This window comes from Dasypus novemcinctus, chromosome 3 (assembly GCF_030445035.2).
Source record: "Dasypus novemcinctus isolate mDasNov1 chromosome 3, mDasNov1.1.hap2, whole genome shotgun sequence".
NCBI lineage: Eukaryota > Metazoa > Chordata > Mammalia > Cingulata > Dasypodidae > Dasypus > Dasypus novemcinctus.
Genome location: NC_080675.1, coordinates 153,660,745 through 153,680,914, shown reverse-complemented (window position 1 = coordinate 153,680,914; position 20,170 = coordinate 153,660,745). Strand labels below are relative to the sequence as shown.

Here is a 20,170-nt window from a genome sequence, read left to right as displayed (position 1 = left end):
GTAAACTAGAATGTACTGGTCCCATGTAAAGGATCATCACAGCAGCATATGCGTTGTCCCACTGGGGACAGAAGGAGTGCCCATATGCTATGGCTCCACCTAGTGCAGACAGCCTGACTGCAGTTATTCCAGGTCAAAGTCATGGAATCCAGGTGTGCTCTGGGTTGAAAGTGGCTTCTGCCTAGGCCAGACCCACTGTCCACCCACCAGCTGCTCTTCCAGAGCCAGAGCTTTCCAGATGTACCTTCAAGGTGAGCAGCATGGACAGGAACTTCCTCTGGTCCCCGATAAGCATGGCATTACTGATGATGGGCAGCTCCATCTTCACAGCTTCCTCAATGGGTATAGGGGGCACATTCTCCCCACCAGCTGTGATGATCAGTTCTGGGGAGGCAAAGCCCCCAGCCCAGGCTTTAGGTCAGGTGTCTGGCTGAACCAAAATCCAACCCTCAGCTACAGCCTGGGGAGGCCAGAGCAGCAGGCAGCTCTGTTGGAGACTCCAGCTCAGGACCTGGAGAAGCCCAGAGGTGCCTCCTTTCTGAGCTAAGAAGCAGTGCCAGGCCCTCAGAAGCAACTCACCAGGCACCTGCTGATGGATAGTGGTGATCCCCAGAGGACAAATGCCCACCCATGGCTCCCACCCCTCTACTCATCATCCAAGACTCTTAACTGCCCAGGCAGCTCATTCATGCTGTCCACTGCAAGACCAAGTTCTTTGATGGCCTTCCACCCCATCCCCTGAGTAGCCTGTGCTCATCTCCCCTCCTTGCCTTTGCTCAATAACAAGCACCCTATCACTTACATAGCACTCACCATGTGCCAGGCACTGTGCTAAGTGCTTTACATATAGTCCTTCATTTAATATTCTCAATAAGCCTAGAAAGAAGCATTATCATTTTATAAATGAGGGAACTGAGGCAAAGAGAGAAACTTGTCCAAGGTCCAAAACTAGTAAGTGGCATAACTAAGATTTATGTCCAAGCAGTGCAGTTCCAGGGCTTGTGCTCTTACCCACTCAGCTGTGGTGCTGCTCATCTCCCTTATGCCTGCCCCCACTGGGATGCCCTGTCCCATCCTTTCCATCTGTCCAACAGACATCCTGTCCTTCAAGGACCAGCACAGTTTCCTCTAAGAAGCCAGGGACTCTTCTACTCCATGCTGACCTCTCCCTTCTTTGAGCTTTACTAAAAGCATGTGTCCATCCATCCTTAGTTTCATTCTTTCCTTCAAATATTTATTGAGTGTCTATTGTTTGCAAAACCAGTGTTCTAGGCACTCAATGCACTGGTTTTCTGTTCTCTGGACAATGGCTTACTTCTAGGCTAGATGATAATAAATAGTTATTTAATAAATGCACCTTGACTGATTTTACCCAGACAGTATTCCTGTCCTCCCAATTCTATATAATTCAACAAATATTAGTTGGTCACATTCTGTGCACAGGTCCTGTGCTGGATATCTTGACAGAAAAGAACAAGATCGTCTTTGGCTGCAAGGAGCTCACAGTGTCTAGGTGCAATGGGACAAAGGGATACATGGGGGCTCTAGGGGCCACATAAATACTGACAGGCAGAGGACACAGCATATGCAGAAGCACAAAGGCCATTAGGGAGTTGCAGGCTAAGGCTAGAGAGGGACCAGAGCTGATTGCAGGGACATAGGCAAGGCACAATGCTGGCTGTGGAACTGGACTGTGGGTAGATGGGGACCACTGAATGGTTTGGGATGTAAGTTTCAGGAAACTCTGGTGATGGAGTAAAGAGTGATTAAGTAGCAAGTTGGTCAGAGAGGAAACCATGACAGGAGTTTTGGTAATCAGGGTGTGTCTAGGACATCTGAAATTGGATGGAGAGGACATACCCTCTACATATACATCTCATCATTGCTACCTATCATTCCTTCCTTTTTCTCTTGTTCACTTCCCTCCCATTCTTACCAGCATCTTTTACAATTAGTAGAATAACACCCACTCCTGATCAGGAACAAAACATGGATGACCAGTAACACTAGCTCTATTCAACAATGTTCTGAAGTTTCTAACCATTGTAGTAAGTCAAGAAAAAATTCATAAGGATCGGAATGTATAGCAGTTTGATATAGTTATGAATTCCAAAAATAGATATTGGATTATGTTTGTAAACTGGTCTGTACCTGGGCATGATTATATTATGATTAGGGCTTTGATTGGGCCACATCAGTAGGGTGTTGAGTCCCCACCCACCAATGGTGGAGACTCACAGATAAAAGACATGGCTAAGGACAGAGGTGGAGGGTTTGGTGTTGGAGTTTTGATGTTGGATCTTTGATGCTGGAGTCTTGAGTTGGAGTCCTGGGAAGTAAGCAAACAGAGGAACTTGGTCGTGAGGAAAGAAAGAAGGCCCTGGAAAGAGAAACAAGTCATTTGCCTCATAGTCTGTAGCTGACCTTGTGGAGAAAACAGAGGAGCTGAGCCCCAAGAGAAACGGAGCCTTGGGAAGAGAGGAACACTGGAAACCTGAATCCTGGCAGACGTCGGCAGCCATCCTGCTCCAACACATGGAAATAGACTTTGGTGAAGGAAATAACTTACGCGGCATGGCCTGGTATCTGTAAGCTCCTACCCCAAATAAATACCCTTATAAAAACCAACCAATTTCTGGTATTTTGCATCAGCACCCCTTTGGCTGACTAATACAGAAGGGAAGAAATAAAACTGTCATTATTTGCAGATGGCATGATTGTGCCCATAGAAAATTCAAAAGAATCTACTAGAATTCATATGTGAATTCACCACAGTCACTGGATACATGGTCCATGTACAAGAATCAATCATTTCTATATAGTGGCAAAAACAGAAAAACCAAAATTTAAAACAATACAATTTACTTAAAAAAATACTTAGGAGTAAAGCTAGGAAAAGATGTACAAAAATCTCCACACTGAAAACAGAGAAATTAAAGAAGATCTAAAAAAGTGGCAGGATATATATATATACTATGTTCGTGTTTGGAAGACTCAATATTACAAAGGTGGACACTCTCACCAAGTTAATCTTAATAGATTCAATAAATCCTAATCAAAATCTCAGCCAGGTTTTTTGAGAAAATTGACAGAATAATTCTAAAATTCATATGGAAATGTAAAACGGCCAAGAAGAGCCAAGTTTGTCTTGAAGATGAACACCAAGCTATAGGATTTAATACAATCTGATATCAAGCACTATTGTAAAACTACAGAAACGAAGAGCGCAGGGTATCGGTGCAAGTAAAGACAAGGAAACCAGCGAAACGGAATAGAGTAAAAAATAGACCCCTCATAGACAGCCACTTGGTTGATGACTTCAGGGCAACAGAGAAAGGATGGTCTTTTTAACAAGTGAGGCTTGGTCATTTGGATAGGCACATGGAGAAAATGTAGCTGGATCTCTTACTTCTCTCTATACTATTTTTAGAAGGTGGACCAACTCTGGTTGAATTTTTTTTTTGTCCGGCTACTCCCGTTGCAAAGATCCAGGCGCGAAGAGCCACGGGCATGGGCGAGCACTAGGTGGCGCACCAGGCACCCAAGCAGGCCGGCTGTTGAGGCGCGAGTCATCGGTCCTGCTCCGAGCCTCAAGCGACAGCACTGGCCAGAGGATCATTGCCTTACACAGCTCAGTTCCCAGAGGCCAGGGTTTCCTAACCCTGCCGCGGCGCGGGCCGGGCATGCCCACATTCCGCCCGCCCCCCGAGCCTCCGAGGCCGTCAGTTGGAATCCCTGCTCAGGCGAGCGCCTTCCCGCTTGAGCTGGGAAAAGGCATTTCCTTGCTCACAGAGCTTCAGCTCGGATTCCCACAGGGATCCTACGGGTGTTCTCCTCACTCGGGCAAAGTGAGCAAAGCAAGCTCACTTAATTGGAGGAATTCCCAACTTCCCCGGAAGGGCCAAGTTCCCCGTGTGAAATTTCTCTTAACTCTCATTTTGTATTTTTAAATTTTACATCTAACTTGCTTTCTGCTCCACTTCATATCCACGTTTGCATGTAAAAATATATAATATTTATGCCCTCAAATCCTCCGGAAAGACTGACCTCTTTTTCTAAGGGTGTTGAACCCCAGCTCCACCGTTTACCTGCTGGGGGACCTTAGGCAAATTGCTTATCCTCTCTGGGTGTCCCCATCAGTAAATTGGGGGGTAATAGTATGCCCAATAGGAGAGCAGATTAAGTAAAATGTCAGCAAAGGTGCTTGGCACTGCTTGGGCTCAATAACACAGCGGGTAAAGCAGTGGCGGGAGTTTTGTTCCTCCCGCGCCCCAACGCAGTCTCGAACCCCTCCGGGCTCACCTTTGAGGCGCCCGGTGATGTAGAGGAAGCCGTCCGCGTCGAGGCGGCCAGTGTCGCCCGTGTGCAGCCAGCCATCGGCGTCGATGGCCTCTCGCGTCTTGTCCTCCATGTTGAGGTAGCCCATGAAGATGGTGCGGCCCCACAGGCAGATCTCCCCGGTGCCTTCTTCATCCTCGTTCACCAGCTTCACGCGGCAGCCTGGCACCAGCTTGCCTGAGCTGGGAGGAGGAGTGGGGGGCTGGTCAGAGGGGAGCCCCAGGGCGCCAAACCTCTCAGGCTTCACTGGGCTAGAAGGTGTCCCCTCCCAGGGGCTTTAGTACTTTAGGAGAGGACTTGGAGCTGAAAAGAAGGGTCAGTACAAGCTTTCTGGGTGAGAGAGTGAATGAAAGAAATGCTAATGGTGGAACTTCAAGTGCTGTGATTGGTGACAGGAAGGAGAATATTTAAGCACAGCAGATTATCCCCAGAGCTGACTGCGCTCTCCCCACACCAGAAGGCTGGCCCTGCCCCCCATTCCCACCCCTACTGGAGCCTGGGCTTCCTGCTGTCCTGGGACATACCAGTAGAAGGAGGGGACAAAAGGAGAGGGCGCCTGGTCTGTTAAAACCGCTTGCAACCACGGTCTCATGATATACTGGCAGAGGCTGCTGACACTTGACCGAGGGGGAAACTGAGGCTTAGAGATGCAAGGGACGTGGCCATGGCAATGTTAGTACTCGGGGGGAGCACAGCCCAATCGCTCTGGTGGCACAATCACTGTGGAAAGAGGAGAGGGCCCCCAGGGCCTCCTGCAGGGTGGGCACTGGGGGTGCAGAGAGGGCCTCACCTGTACAGCCGGTAGTTGTGGTGGCTGGACATGAAGTGGGGGCCTGAGGTCTCACTGAGGCCATAGCCTGCGTACAAGCGGATGTTGAGGCCCAGGAAGAAGTGCTGCGTCTCCGCGGTCATGGGGGCCGCTCCGTAGAAGTTCTTCTGGCATTTGGCAAAGCCCAGAGCCTGGCGGACCTTGGCTAGCACCAGGTAATCCGCCAGCCTGGTCGTGAAGGGCTTCAGGTCGCTGATGGGAAAGGGAGAATGTCCACAGAAGAAAGCACTTACACATTCAAAGGGTCGGTATTAGAGGGTACACACTGGTACACACGGGCCTCTCTGGTTGTCTCTTCTGATGGGTCGGTGCCAATGCCATTGTTAAATATTTTGAATATTGATCCTGTCCTTGAATACATAAAGTCAAATGCAGGTGTGCATGCATGTACATGTGTGCAAAGGTGTCTTGAGCTAGGAAGGCATGCAAATAGATTCAGCTCTGTAGGGCTGCACAAGCAATGATACAGGTGCATGCAGATCTGTGCACACAATAACTCGTGTGCAGAGACAAAGTATACTTGCATGGCACAAATGTACAAATTTACGCATAATCGCATGTGAAGACTGCAAGTGCTTCATTCGTGCATATTTGCTGTTCATGTCTGTGCAAATGAAGCTGTAGGTGCCCAGACATGTGTACACATCTCATGATGATACAACTTCACAGATATACTGGCAATGAAAAATATTTCTAAACTGAAAGCAAACCAGGGTTTTCCCCATTAACCCTTCCACTGCCCAGGTCTGTGGAGTTAATAAAGCAACCAAAAGGGTATGAGGAGAGAGATCTGAGCAGTCACTTGGGATGTTCTGGGGAGGGTGGCTGGAAATGTTAACCCCCCACCACGTGGTCTGTTCTCTGTGCACCCACTGAGGTCAGGAGGCTGTGGCAGGAGCTGCCCCCAGGGTCAAGAATCCCACCTCAGAGGAAGCAATCAGTCCTCTCCCCGGTGGAGCCCAGTGACTGCCCCCAGTGGGGCCTGGGAAGGGCATGAGGGCTCAAGCCCAGATATTGAGAGGGCCTCTGTACAGGGGTCCCCAGAACTGACAGGTCAATAGGGACGTGACAAGCTTGGCCTATCAGGTCCCTGGCAGAGCACTGGGGTTTTAACCCAGACCTGCTGCTTCTCCAGGTTCCTTGTCCCCTGGCCCTCTGTACCTGCCCGGGCAGCTGAGGTTTTGCTCCAAGGTCACGGACATGGCCCACAACAGCATCTTGCGGCGGATGAAGCCAGACTGAGCCGCCACCTCTTGGATCCGCTCCATGATCTTCTCCCACACACGTGGCACCCCCATGTGGGACGTGGGCTCCACCTCCCGCAGTGTGTTCACCAGGCTCCCCTGTTCACCACCAGGGAGAGGGCAGATCTGCTGGTTCAGGGCCAGTTGGGGACCAGGAGAGCCCTCTCACCAGAATCAGGTGTGCACAAGCCACCTGCACACACAGATGCTCAGACAGGTGCACACACACCTGCACACGACTTGTAGCACATACTGTTGGCTGCCCTCTCCACAACCATCCTTTCACTTTTCTTCTTTGCTAACAGAACCCTGAGGTTTAGGTATCAGGGTTGGCCAGACGCTTCAGAAGTGCCTCAGTCCCTTCCCAGCACCAGAGGTGGGGACTCTCCATTAGCCTAACCCAGATCTGATCATCCCATTCCCCTAAGCAGTGATTGGTTTAGGAGTGGACATGTGACCGCATTCGAACCAATGAAATTTGGGGGGAGGTCTCTGGGGGGCTTCTAGGAAGATTTCCTTGCTGTTAACAGGAGGGTGGGGCTGCCCAGCTCGTGAACCTACTGTAGTGTTGTGGACCCAGAACCACCGTGACTTCACTTCCCTTGATATAATGTCATCACTTTCCCTTGTTTGGTCATTTGAGTCAGGTTGTGCTAATTGCAGCTGAACGGATGCTCATTGATAAATGCACGTGGGACATGAATGCACACACATCCCACAGGCATGAGGACACCCTCAGGCATGTGCTTGCACACAAACTCAGACACCCACATGGCAGAGGCAGACTGACCTTCAGGGCATCAGGCTCAGCAAAGCAGACCTGGGCCCCCCACTGGATACCTGTCCACAAGTCATAGATCTGGGCAGCAATGTGGCTGAGGGGCAGGTAGCTGACCACCACCTCCTGTAGGACTTCTGCTGGCTGGATGTCACCAGCCTGACTGCCATACCGTGCCGTCCACGTGATCTGGAGGATAGGCGGATGTGTCAAGCAGTATCAACAAGCCAGCCTTGGCAGTGTTTACCTCTATACCCACACTGGGGTCTTGGGGCTACTTCTTCAGGGAAAACCCTAGAGACAGGACTTCCCTTCCCGCCACCTCCCCTTTCCTGGGCTCAGTCTGGACAAGAGATTAACCGGCTGTCTTATTATCCCAGATCCCTGTGCTGAAGGACAAGAGGAGCCCTCCCTAGGGGTGCTTGGGGCAGGCCATTGTCCCAGACCCGCCCACCCCCATCCATCTGGGGCATCTGTCCCACATTGTCTTGGCTTAGCATGACGCCCTTGGGGTTTCCAGTGGTGCCTGATGTGTAGACCAGCACGCAGCACTGATTGGGCTGCTGGGCGCTGAGGATGGTGTCCAAGGCCTCCTCAGGTACCTCATTCCCCAGCTCCATGAATTCTTCCATCTGGGCCGGGGGGGAGAGCAAACACTCCAGGTTACCCAGATGGGCCCAGATAGCCCCCACCTGGTGCCCAGGCTTCCACTACGCATACCGTGTGCACATTGGCTATCTTCTTTGGAGGAGGTTCCCCATATATCACTACAGCCTTCAGATTTGGCAAATTTTTCCAGATCTGTGTTGACAGAAAAAACAAATGAAGTTCCAATAAGAAAAATGTTACCTCCTGAAAAGAACCCCATCTCCAGGTGTTAGGACTACCAGGCAGACGCTTTGTGGCAATGGTTGTTTGGTTCCTAAAAGGTCAGAATCTTTGACCCCACAGGATAATTGTGACCCTTCACCCATAGTTTCCACATCATGAGAACTTTGGAGCAGTAAAGGAGGGATAGGCAGGGACCAGGGAATGATTCCCGGCCACCAAATAACGTGGAGCCTGGCTAAACAAACTATGATAGAGCCACACAATGGAGTAGTATAAAAGGAGAGAAAAAGAGAGAGAGAGAGAGAAATTTCTACACACTGATACGGAGTGGTTTCAGGGGTGTATTATTAAGTGAAAAAAGAATGTGTAGAATATGTACATAGTATGTTATCTTTGTGTAAAAAAGGGATAAAATCTGAATATATGTATATGTATGCAGGTATGCATTTGCTTTTATTTACACAAAGGAACTCTGGAAGTTTAAACCAAAAAACAAATCAGATTGATTTTCTATAGACAGAGGAAGAACACAGGGGTAAGAAGAAAGGGATGGAAACAAAACTTCTTTGATGTATCTTGTTACATAATTTTGCCTTTGGAATCATGTTAATGTTTATAGTAATTGTATGAAAAAAATGTGGCGGGGGAAGATGCCCTAAAATTTGAAAACAGATGGAAAGAAATGAGCTTGACTATATACCAAGTTGGTGACATAACCACACACACACTCACACACAAAAGAATTATATCAAAGGATTTTAGAACACTACATTTTTATTCTCCTCCCTTAGTGTGGCAGTTTGAAATTATTTATGAATTCCAAAAATATTTTATGTTTGTAAACTTGTCTGTTCCTCTGGGCATGAGACCCATTGATTGTACTAGATTCAGCTGAGATGTCTTTGATTAAATTATATTAAGATTAGGGTTTTGATTCAACCACATCAGTAGGTTGTAACTCAGTTTAAGTCCCTGCCCCCTTGGTGGGCTGATACAAACTGACACTGACTCAAGAAGAGACATGGAAGAAGAAAGAGAAAACTTGGTCAGTTTTGATCCTGGAACCCCAGAGAAGGCTGAGCCATTCACCTGATAGTTTGCAGGTAAAGGGACCAGAGCCCTGGGCAGCAGAGAAGGCCCGGAAGGAAACAGCAGACCTCCAGCCTAAAGTTGAGGTTGGAAGAGGTTGGGCCCGCTAAGCCTTAAGAGGAACAGGAAGGCTAAGGCCTCACAGACATTGCCTGCCATCTTGCTTCAACAAGTGACCACAGACTTTGGTGAGAAAATACCTCTTATGGTACCTTGAGTTGGACTCCTTAGGGCCTTGTGACTGTAAGCTTTTACCCAAATAAATACCCTTATAAAAGCCAACAGATTTCTGGTACTTTGCATCAGCACCCTTTGGCTGACTAATACACTTAGTGACTATAGTCTAAAGGGGAAAAGGAATTCCAAACTTAATCCAGTAGTCTTATTGTTGGTAATAATATTGACACTATTATTTTGATGTTATTTGATGTATATTGTAAGATAAAGCAAATAAGTAATCAGGTTAATGCTATGATTCAAGATTTAAGTATGATAAAAGAAATGCAAAAATAAAATGAAAGTAAGTTAAAAACACACAATATAACATTTGAATCAGAAATACCATTATGAGCTCATGTTTTTTTCTTTCCTTATTTCTGAGGCCTCTGATCCTGACCATGGGGAATAGCACTTATCTTCCCACTGAAAATACTAGAAAACTACACAAAACACAAAACAATACTTTTCAGACATTGGACTACAGGCAGCACAGGACTGTGATACCTGAGAGAAAGAAAACAAAGGAGACAAACCTCTGGCTGCTCCAGCTTTCTGCCTGCAAGCAACTTCTAGTCTATGGTGGAAGGGAGAGGGAGATCCATAGAGAACCCAACTGTCTCACTAAATTGAGGTGACAGAGATCAGAGTTCAGGAAAACCAAAGTGACTAGACTTTGTGGGATAGGATGCAAGAGAGGAGAGACCTATGAAGAGAAAGAGTTCCAGAAATCTGATTTAGGATCATCTTGAGTCTTTGGCTGAATACAACTCTACACATGCATAGGGTGAAAATCCATGAAGCTAGGGCAGGAACAACTTCTCAAAAAAGGACAATTGATGAGAGTTATAAGAAAGACGAGCTCATCTAGGGTCAGGAATTGTTCATGCTTCCATCAGTTAGAAAGGAGGGACCTCATTGAATATAAAAGGCATTCAGCAGAGAACACAGTGATGGGACTAAACTAGACTTGGAGTAAAGGCTATCTAAATCAGCCCTAAAATGGCTTTAACAGAAGCCTGAAAAAGAAGTCAGAGAGAAAATAGACTAGAAAAAAAATTACCTGTGGGACTATATCAAGAAGTCTAACATACATTTATTTAGAGTCCCAGAACATATTTTAAAAACATATAAAGGAATAATGGCTGATAATTTTCCAGATTTGATTTAAACAATAAACCTATGAATCAAAGAAGCTCAATAAAGTCCAAGTATAAACACAAAGTAAACCACACCAAGATACAACATAATCAAATCTTAAAAGCAGCCAAAGATTAAGGGACACTATGTAGAGAGAAACAAAGATAAGAGATCACAGATTTCTTATGAGAAATTACACAAGCTAGAAAACAGTGCAATGTGTTATCCTTTAGAATCAGAAAGGAAAATAACTTGTCAGCCTAAAATGCTAAACCAAATGAAAATATCTTTCAAAAATGAAGGCAAAATAAAGACTTTTTCAGGCAAAAAGAAACAGCAAATTTGTTGCCATCAGACCTGTACTACAAGAAATGTTAAAGAAAAACTCTTAGGCAGAAGGAGGATGATACCAGATGGAAATGTGGATATACATAAAGGAATGAAGCATGTCCAGAAATGGTGGGTAAATATGACATTGTTTACTCCTTTCAAAATTTCTTTGAAAGATTCTTGACCATTTAAAGCAAAAACAGTAATGTGTTGTGGGGTTTAACACAGAGGTAGAAGTAAAATGTAGGACCACAATAGTACAAAAGATGGAAGGGAAAAATGAAAGTATACTGTTGTAAGGTTCTTTATATGTGAAGTGGTATAATATTATTTGACATTATTCTGTGGTAAGTTAAGATGCATACTGTAATCTCTAGAGCAAACACTAACATACTAAAACCAAGAAGGATGGATAATAAGCCAGAAGTGGAGATAAAATGGAACACATATGCACATACACACACACAACCCTCAACTAATCCAAAAGAAGTCAGGAAAAGGAGAAAAGGAACAAGAACAGATGGGACAAATGGAAAACAAATAGCCAAATGGAGGATTTGAAGACAAAGATTATCAGACTGATAAAAAGGCAAGAGCCAACTATACACTATATATTTTTAAAACTCACTTAAATAAAAGACACAAATAAGTTAAAGGTAAATGAAATTAAAAATATATACCACTTAATATTAACCATAAGAAAGCCAGAGTGGCTATATTTATTTGAGACAAAGGAACTTCAGAAAAAGAACTATTACTAGGTGTTTTAGCAGCTGGGAATCTAAAACTGTGATTATCAATTTGTCTAGGATATGGTGTCTAGTTGTTTGGTCAAGCTAACACTGGCCTGATTGTTACTGTGAGGATATTTTGTGGATTAAAATAATTAGTCAGTTGATTATATCTGTGGCTGATTACATCTACAATTAATAAAGGAGATTATCTTCAACAACAAGAGGAATCTCCTCTTCTAATCAGTTGGAGGCTTTAAAGGGAGAACTATTCATTTTAGCAAAAAGAAGAATTTCTAACTTAACTTCATATGTATATATATATATACATGGTTGGAGATTTCAACACTTACTCTTTCAGTATTTGATAGAACAAGTAGACAGAAAATGGATAGGGATATAGATGACAACACTTTAACTTAGCAACCAACTTGACATCATTGACATTTATAGAACATCTCACCCTACATCTGTAGAATACACATTCTTTTCAAATGTATATGGAACATTTACCAAAATAGACCATATTCTGAACCATAAAACAAGACTCAAAGAATTTAAAATTACATTCATACACAAACACACAAATATATAGATATATATCCACACATATATTTCCTATTTCTCTCTACTAAAAAAGACTGAAAGTTGTGACAATCTAGTGGCATTAGTCAAGTGGTGTCCAGATTATCTAGACTGTGATCTCTAAATACTATTCCCCACTAAAAGAAATTAGTGTACCTTGGAGAAATGGTTATTCCAGGATTGGGGCAGGAAATTTATCTTGTTATGCCAGAAAGTAAGAAAGTGCTCAAAAGGTGTTGTGGACATTTAAAAGGACATAGGCATCCATTTGGAGGGTTTCCCACTGACTAAAGATGGAAAATTTTGAGCATCTAAAAGAATAATGACTATGATTGATGGAAACACATCGAATATAAAAACCTAAAAGAAGAAAACAAAACAAAACAAAAACAACCATTGGTCACCAAACCTTTACTCCTGTAAATATATAAAATTTTAAAAAAGAATTAAACATTTATCTTTCCTGTTTTATTAGTCTCCTATTGCTGCTGTAGCAAATTACTGCAAAATTCATGGCTAAAAACAACACCGATTTACTCTCTTTCATTTCTGAAAGTCTAAAAGGGCTTGGCAGGCTGGTTCCTTCAGATGGCTCTAGGGGCTGCCTGCACACCACAGCTTATGACCCCTTCCTCCCTCTTCACAGGTGGCAGCATCTTCACATCTCTTTCTCCCTGTCTTTCCTTCTTTCCCTCCCTCCCTCCCCACCCCTCCACCTCTGCCTCTGTCATCACGTGTCCTGCTCTAATTCTGGGCCCCCTGCTTCCCTCTTTCACTTATGACTTTGTCATTACTTTGGGTCTATGCAGATAATCCAGAATACACACTCCACGGCAAGATCCTTAATTTAATCACCCGCCATGTAAAGTAACATGTTCACGGGTTCTAGAGATTAGGAGTGGACCTAGGGGTCCACCATTATTTTCTCCCACACCTGCTTTGTAGAAACAGGTGTTTTAGGTACCAAGAGCCCTAGGTGACAAGGGAAATTCTTCCTTTGGAGAAGAATCCCAGCTGATGAATTAGAAATTCAGCATTTCACCATCCCTCAAGAAATAATTAATTTAGACAAATATCAATGTATGCTAAAACCACTGGGAGAAAGGGTGAAGGGGCAACTTCCCAGTGGACGGTCAGGGGGTCACCACCTGAATCCACTGATGAGCCTCAGCATTGCCAAGAGTGCTACAACCTGCCACCATGTGCCTCTCGAGGTACACACAGCGCCACCTAGGGGGTGTTCTTGCCAAAAAAGTTTAATCTGAACCACATCAAACCTTTAGGTCTCACAGCAAACATAGAGGTTAGAGGATCAAGTTAAGTGACAGTAAGAGCCTGGGCCATTCTACAGGCAGCTGGCATAGTTTCTGCTGCATGGACCCCCCCATGGGGGTGCGTTGGGGTCAGTGGAGGGCAGATTCAAACAGAGTGCTGGGCCCCACACCCTGAGCTGATTCAGCAGGTCTGGGGTGGGGTCTGGGAACGTGCATTTCTAACAAGCTCCCAGGTAATGCTCCAGCTGCTGGTCTGGGGACCAGGCTGATTTATGGCACAGGGAACAAAACATGGGGGCTTTATTCCCAATTAAAAGACACTTAAGGGAAGAGGATTTGGCTCAACTGATAGAGCATCCGCCTACCACATGGGAGGTCCAGGGTTCAAACCCTGGGCCTCCTGACTCATGTAATGAGCTGGCCCACGCACAGTGCTGATGCGTGCAAGGAGTGCCGTGCCACGCAGGGGTGTGCCCCGCATAGGGGAGCCCCATGCGCAAGGAGTGCGCCCTGCAAGGAGAGCTGCCCCGTGTGAACAAAGCGCAGCCTGCCTAGGAGTGGACCACACACATGGAGAGCTGATGACGCAACAAAGAGACACGGATTCCCAGTGCCACTGACAAGAATACAAGCAGACACAGAAGAACACACAGCAAATGGACACAGAGAGCAGAAAATGGGGGAGGGGGTGAAAGGCAGAGAAATAAATAAAAAATGAATCTTGGAAAAAAAAAAGACACTTAAGAGACAAGCTCATGCCACATGTGGGCCTGGTTTGCATCCTGATTCAAGCAAGTCAACTGTAAAAAGACATTTTGGGTATATGAAAGATTGTTTTACTTTTGTTAGGTGTGATAAAGTTGTGATAATTTAACCAAAAAAAAAAAATCCATACTTTTTTAGAGATGCGTATTGAGGTGTTTAGGGGATAAAGAGGCAAGATTTGCTTTCAAATACTTCTGCAAAAAAGGGGAATCCATGAAGCAAGTGAGGTGAAACATTGATAATTGTTGACACTGGATGATAGATATATGGGGGGGTTCAATACATTCTTATATTTTTGTTTGAAAACTTTCATTACACAAATTTTATTTTAAATAATGACTTAGGTTGTTGTTTCTTAACTCTGGGCCTCAGTTTCTTCAGCTGCAAAATGGGCAGGGGGGCATCTGGACTATATCAATGAGCTCTGCCTCAGGGGTTCGTCTTCCTGAGAGCATGGCAAAATCTATTGGGGTGGGGGAGGCTTTGAAAAGCCCTACAGCCCTACCCACCTCGGGATTCTGAAATGAGCACGGATATTGGGGACTATGTGACTCCCTCAGTGACGCTGGGGAGAAGGAATAACCACTGGGCGAGACGGCAGCTAAGGTGCCTACCAGCTCGGCTCTCAAGCATATACTAAACCATGGAAGCCTCAGGCCAAAGGTGGCCTGGGGGATTGGGGCTGGCTTCTGGCTGGGGCTGGGGTTGGCCTGGGGGGAGTGGGGCTCAGGGTTCTATGAAACCTCCAACCCTGAAGAAAGCAGCCCCCCTCCCTCCAAGTCTTAGAGTGCCTGGGAGGCCAGGCATGGGGCATTCCTGCTGACCACTGTTTTCTAAGCATTTGTCCCTTTCTATTTAGTGAAGGGCCTGAGGGCTTGGAGGTGGAAAGAGTGAGAAGGTGGGTGCAGAGAATGGTTCAGGGTCTCCTTGGTCTCTCAGAAACTGCACCCACATCCTACCCCAAATCTCCAGCATTTAGACAAGTCAGACAGAAGGGGGCTGCTCAAAGTATTGGGGGGCACAATGTCCTCTAAAACTCATGCCAACCCTGGAACCTCTCAGAGTGTGACTTTATTTGGAAGTAGGGTCTCTGCAGATATAATCAAGTCCTGGATTAGGGTGGGCCCTAAATTCAATATGACTGTTGTCCCTACAATAAGAGGGAGATTCAGACACAGAGACACAAACACAGAGGGAAGACAGAGGCAGAGACTGGAGTGGCACTGCCACAGCCAACTTGGACCCACCAGAAGCTGGAAGAGGCAAGGAGGGGTCCTCCTCTAGAGACTTGGGAGGAGTGCAGCCTGCCAACACCTTGATTTGAGATTTCTGGCTTCAAGTAGGAGAGAAAAAATGTCTGTTGTTTCAAGTCACCCGCTTTGTGGTGATTTGTACGGCAGCCCTAGGAATCTAAGACTTCAGAATGAGAAAGCCTGAAAACACAGGGCTCAAAAGGAGCTGAGGGAAAAAAAAAGTGGGGGAAGGGGACAAGGATTTAAGACAATCCCCTCATTGGTTAAGTGAACCCATTTGAAAGCAGGCCAAAAGTGCCATGAAAAAGAGTTTTCGAAAATAATCATAAAATGGTAAAAAGAGGGAGCACACAGATGGATTAGAGCAAATCCTCCCAGGGTCTGGAACTTGAGGGCAGGACCAGCTACATAATTTGCAGGGCCAAGTGCTAAATGAAAACACGGGGCCCGTCGTGCAAAGATTAGTAAGAGGTCAAGGTGGCAATGGCAGAGCACTGAAGCGAGCGCAGTGAAGCCCGCCCTGCTTGAGGTGACCCATTTGACCCATTTCCCTGCCCAGACTCTGGTGGGGAGTGGGGGACCCCTGGGGCTATGAGAACTGGCCACAGTCATGCATTCCTTCTAGCCCTGACAGGGCATGAGGGGTACCTTAAGTCTCAGTGGCTGTACTAGACCAGAGCAGGTCCTGGGACTTGGTAAGTGCTACATGATTTCTTTTTTTTTTCTGGGACTTAGCAGAGATTGAACCCAGGACCTCATACATGGGAAGCAGGTGCTCAACTGCTCGAGCTACGTCTGCTCTCAACATGATTTCTATTGACATAACAGCCCACTTGGGGTCCAAGGAGAGTTGGCCGTCCTCTCATTCCCCACCCCCAAATGGTTCTTATGGTTCTTCATAAGAACCTGAGGCAGGTCGGCCTCACGGTTAAGAGCTAAGGAGCTTTGGAGCAAAAGGGCCGAGCCTGAAGTCCTCTGCTGCCGCTCCCAAGGGATCAGGCCTGGAGGAAGCCTGTCGGCCTCTGGTCGGGGTTTCCTTGCTTGTAGATGGGGCACGAGGCCTGCCTCTCAGGGTTGCTGTGATGTGTTGAGGGAGCTCAGAGAGGCTGGTGCTCCCTGACCAGAGCCTCTGCTATCACTGGTACAGTGTGGCCCCCCTATGACTTGGCACTGAGTTTTTCAGCTCTGAGTCTGTTTTTTAGTGTGTGATTGAGAGAAGAAGGGCCTTGGATGAGATGCTTTTCTGGTCCTTCCAGGTTGTAAAAGTGCCCTAAGTTTTTCAAAATGCCCCCTTTCTTGAGGAGCAGATGTAGCTTGAACAATTGGGCACCCACCTCTCAAATGGGAGGTGCCAGGTTTGTTTCCTGGTGGCTCCTAAAGAAGATGAACAGACACAACAAGCTGATGTGATGAGCTGACACAATGATCAGACACAACAAGTAGGGAGCAGAGGTGGCTCAAGTGGTTGAACACCCGCCTCCCACATGTGAGGTCCTAGGTTCAGTTCCCGGTGCCTCCTAAAGATGACAAGCAGACAAAATAAGCAGACACAACGAACAGAAAATGAGCAGACACGATGAACAGACAACAAGTAGACAGATGAGGGAGCCATCTTGGGAGGATGGGGAATACCCCTTTCTTTCCTCTCGTCTTATGCCCCCAAGTTAACCCTTTTATAATGAAACAAATTGAAAGCATTTATCTGGTGGGCACCAAGGCCAGTTAGTCTAAGTGCTTTTAAAGAATTTCCATAAAAACAGCCCCTTGAGGCCTCGGAGGACTGGAGCTCAGGCAGTCCAGCCTGAGTTCGTGTCTTCAATCACTTCACTATGTCAGCTCTCAGCTGAAACCCTCTCCAGGGGCCTTGGTGCGTCCAGCCTGGGCAACTCTGAGGTTCTTCCAGGGCTTCGCTTTATTTCACTGTGAACCAGCCGTTCTTGACTGGGCTTCTCATCGCCTCACCTGAGGGAACTATTCTTAAATTTCCATACCTTTATTTGGGACATTCCTCCAAGAGATTCTGTCCAGGGCGTGCAGGGGCTGGTGTCTGGGCTGTGGCCTGTGCCTGCCTCAGGGATGCTGATGGGTGCCCCTTTTGGAACCACTGGCCCAAGCGTCCTTCTTTCAGGCTCGAGGAGGTCTCTCCACCAGAGATGAGGCCCAGGAGACCCTCCACCCCCACCAGCCACGAGTCCATCCCCCTCGGGTTCCAGAGGCCCTCCCTAGTGCATCAGGCCAGCCCAGCCCAGCGTGGCCCATGGGGGGACAGTGCCAGTCGGGGACCGACGGTACTGAGTCAGGAGGCATCATCAGCTCTCAGAAGAGACCCAGCAGGTTCAAGAGGCTCCTTCCAGCTCCTGCTCTCCTTAGAAGACCCCATGTCATCTCTTGCCCGGGCCCAGTCCCCAGCCCTCAGCAACCCGGACCTCCCCCTCCCCCTTACAGTCTCACACGAGAGCTCAAAGCGTCAGAACTCTGAGCCACCCACAGTGCCCATGGCCGTTCCCCAGGCAGAGGACACCAGTCCCCATGGCCCCTCCCCTCAGGGGCGTCCACATCCGTGGCAGGCAGTGGGCTGGTCAGGTGTCTGAGCCCAAGGCCCTATCACCAACTTCTTGTGTGATCTGGGGCAAGTTCCTGGAGGTTTCTGGGCCTCAATTTCCTGACCTGTCAAATGGGTAGCCTCATTCAATTGTGTGTCTGGAGTGGGGGTTGCTGATGAGGATGAAGGGAGACTAGATGGGAGGGTGGAAAAGTCCTTTGTAAGCTGTCCATGGCCACCCGGTCTCTGGCCTCCACCCTCTCCACAACAAACCTTCAGGATCTTTTCCAGCTGCTTCTGAGTGTCGACCACGATGATGTTGGCGCGGCAGTCATAGGCGATGTACTGGCAGGCCTCAGGGGAGCTGGTGGTGTAGATGCCGGTGACGATGCCACTGCAAGGGGCCCCGGGGGATTCTTGTCTGGGCAAGTGCAGAGGGGCTGGCCCCCCTCCCAGCACTTCCTCAGCCTCCAGCCCCGGCCAGCCTCTAAAACCCAGACTCTCAGCAGGTGGCCTGGGCAGAGAGGAGCCCCAGAGAAGAGATGAGATGTTGGGGAGGGAGTGGGGGGCAGAGGAGGGGAAGGTGTGAGACCCACAAGGGCTTCTGAAGGTGATACATCTATAGGCTCTAAAAAGAGATCATGCCGCTCTGCCCACCTGCAGCCCAATGGAGATCTTGCGCCCACCCCAGCCACTCACCCTGCAAACACCGTGCCCACTGCCGAGAAGAACCACTCCGGGGAGTTGAAGCCGAGGATGGCCACGCTGTGGGCCCGCTCCAGGCCGAGCTCCAGACCGAAGGCAGACAGGCCAGGTCAGCCAGGCAGGGCGGCGTGCACCACACGTCCCCGCGCAGGCTTGTCCCAGGGATCACATTCCCAGGGCCCACCAGTCAGAGAACCCCAGGGGACCAGTCACTCAACACCCTTGCTGAGCACCCTCCCCGGGCTCCCCAGGGAGTCCAGCCCCTCAGCCCAGCCCACCCATGAATGTGAAAACAAGTGAAAAACTCCTATCAAGCGTACAATCTCAGTACAGGACCCAGCACACAGTATTAGCGCTTAAAAAACCACAGTGGTTTTTTATAGCTATTGTCACTATTTCAAAAGGCCTTGCCCAATAGGGAGTGGGAGAGAAGGGGCCGTGCGGGCCCAGAGCTGAGGGAGGGGAAAGGCGGTGCTCGGAGGGGCCCCCTCACCTTTAGGAAGCCCTTGGCAGCTTTGCGGGCCAGCAGGTAGTACTGGGAGTAGGTGATGTGCTCCCACTTGCCCTGGCGCTTGAAACCCAGGGCATTGAGGTCTCCATACTTGTCCAGGGCCTCGTAGAACATCCGGTGCACGGTGTAGGGAAGCTGTGAACAACTGGGGTCTACGCGCAGGCGGACCCGCCCGCTGGCCTGGGTTGTCCACAGCGCCTCCTCTGCAGGGGCAGGGAAAACCAGAGCCTGGATCATGTCAGCCCAGGACTGTTCCCAGAAGAGCCAGGTCCCATCCCGGGCAGAGCCCCCAACCCTGCTGGTGCTGCCACTGCCCTAGGGCCCAGGCCATGGGGCTGGCAGGCAAGCCAGGGACTGGGGGAGCCTGGGAGGCTGCCTGAAGGAGGAGGTGTGGCTCTGGGCTTTTAATGATGGCGGATCTTGGGGATACAGCAAGGAAGAGGAGCTGGAGGAGAGGTGGGGGCCCTGGAAGGCTGAGGCCCTGTTGTGGGTTGAATTGTGTAGCCACAAAAAGATATGTCCTAAGACACATGACCTTATTTGGAAATAGGGTTTTTTGCAGACACGTTCAAGTTAAGATGAAGTCATAATGGATTTGAGAGGGCCCTAAATCCAATATGGCTTGTGTCCCTGTAAGAAGAGAAGAGACAGAGAGCTAGACACAGGGAGAAGGCCACATGATGATGGAAGCAGAGATTGGAGTGACGCATCTACAAGCCCAGGAATGCCAAGGATTGCCAGCAACACTAAAAGATAAGAGAGTGGCATGGATGAGATCCTTCCTAGAACCTTCAGAGAGCACACGGGCTGCTGGCACTTTGATTTCGGACCTCGAGCCTCCAGAACTGTGTCATGATAAATTTCTGTTGTATTAAACCACCTAGTTTGTGGTAATTTGTTTCAGCAGCCCAAGGAAACTAATATAGGCCCCTAGACCTTTTCCTGCCTGTGTCTGCTTCATCCCAGCTGGAATTTGCCCCCTGAGGCTGGGCAGCCTGGAGTAAAACTT

At 47.9% G+C, this 20,170-nt stretch overlaps 1 protein-coding gene across 1 annotated transcript in view; it reads right to left on the bottom strand.

The window, feature by feature from the left end:
• Positions 1–20,170, bottom strand: part of ACSBG1 (acyl-CoA synthetase bubblegum family member 1) — a 59,200-nt gene that overhangs the window by 2,594 nt on the left and 36,436 nt on the right. Inside the window, exons 3-12 of the mRNA XM_058294593.2 lie at positions 19,144–19,364; positions 18,645–18,733; positions 18,219–18,339; positions 7,910–7,990; positions 7,672–7,821; positions 7,202–7,378; positions 6,329–6,510; positions 5,129–5,359; positions 4,303–4,520; positions 245–384 (exon numbers count right to left, since the gene is read on the bottom strand). Coding sequence (XP_058150576.1) covers positions 245–384; positions 4,303–4,520; positions 5,129–5,359; positions 6,329–6,510; positions 7,202–7,378; positions 7,672–7,821; positions 7,910–7,990; positions 18,219–18,339; positions 18,645–18,733; positions 19,144–19,364 — 1,610 coding nt within the window. The remainder of the gene's footprint in view (positions 1–244; positions 385–4,302; positions 4,521–5,128; positions 5,360–6,328; positions 6,511–7,201; positions 7,379–7,671; positions 7,822–7,909; positions 7,991–18,218; positions 18,340–18,644; positions 18,734–19,143; positions 19,365–20,170) is intronic.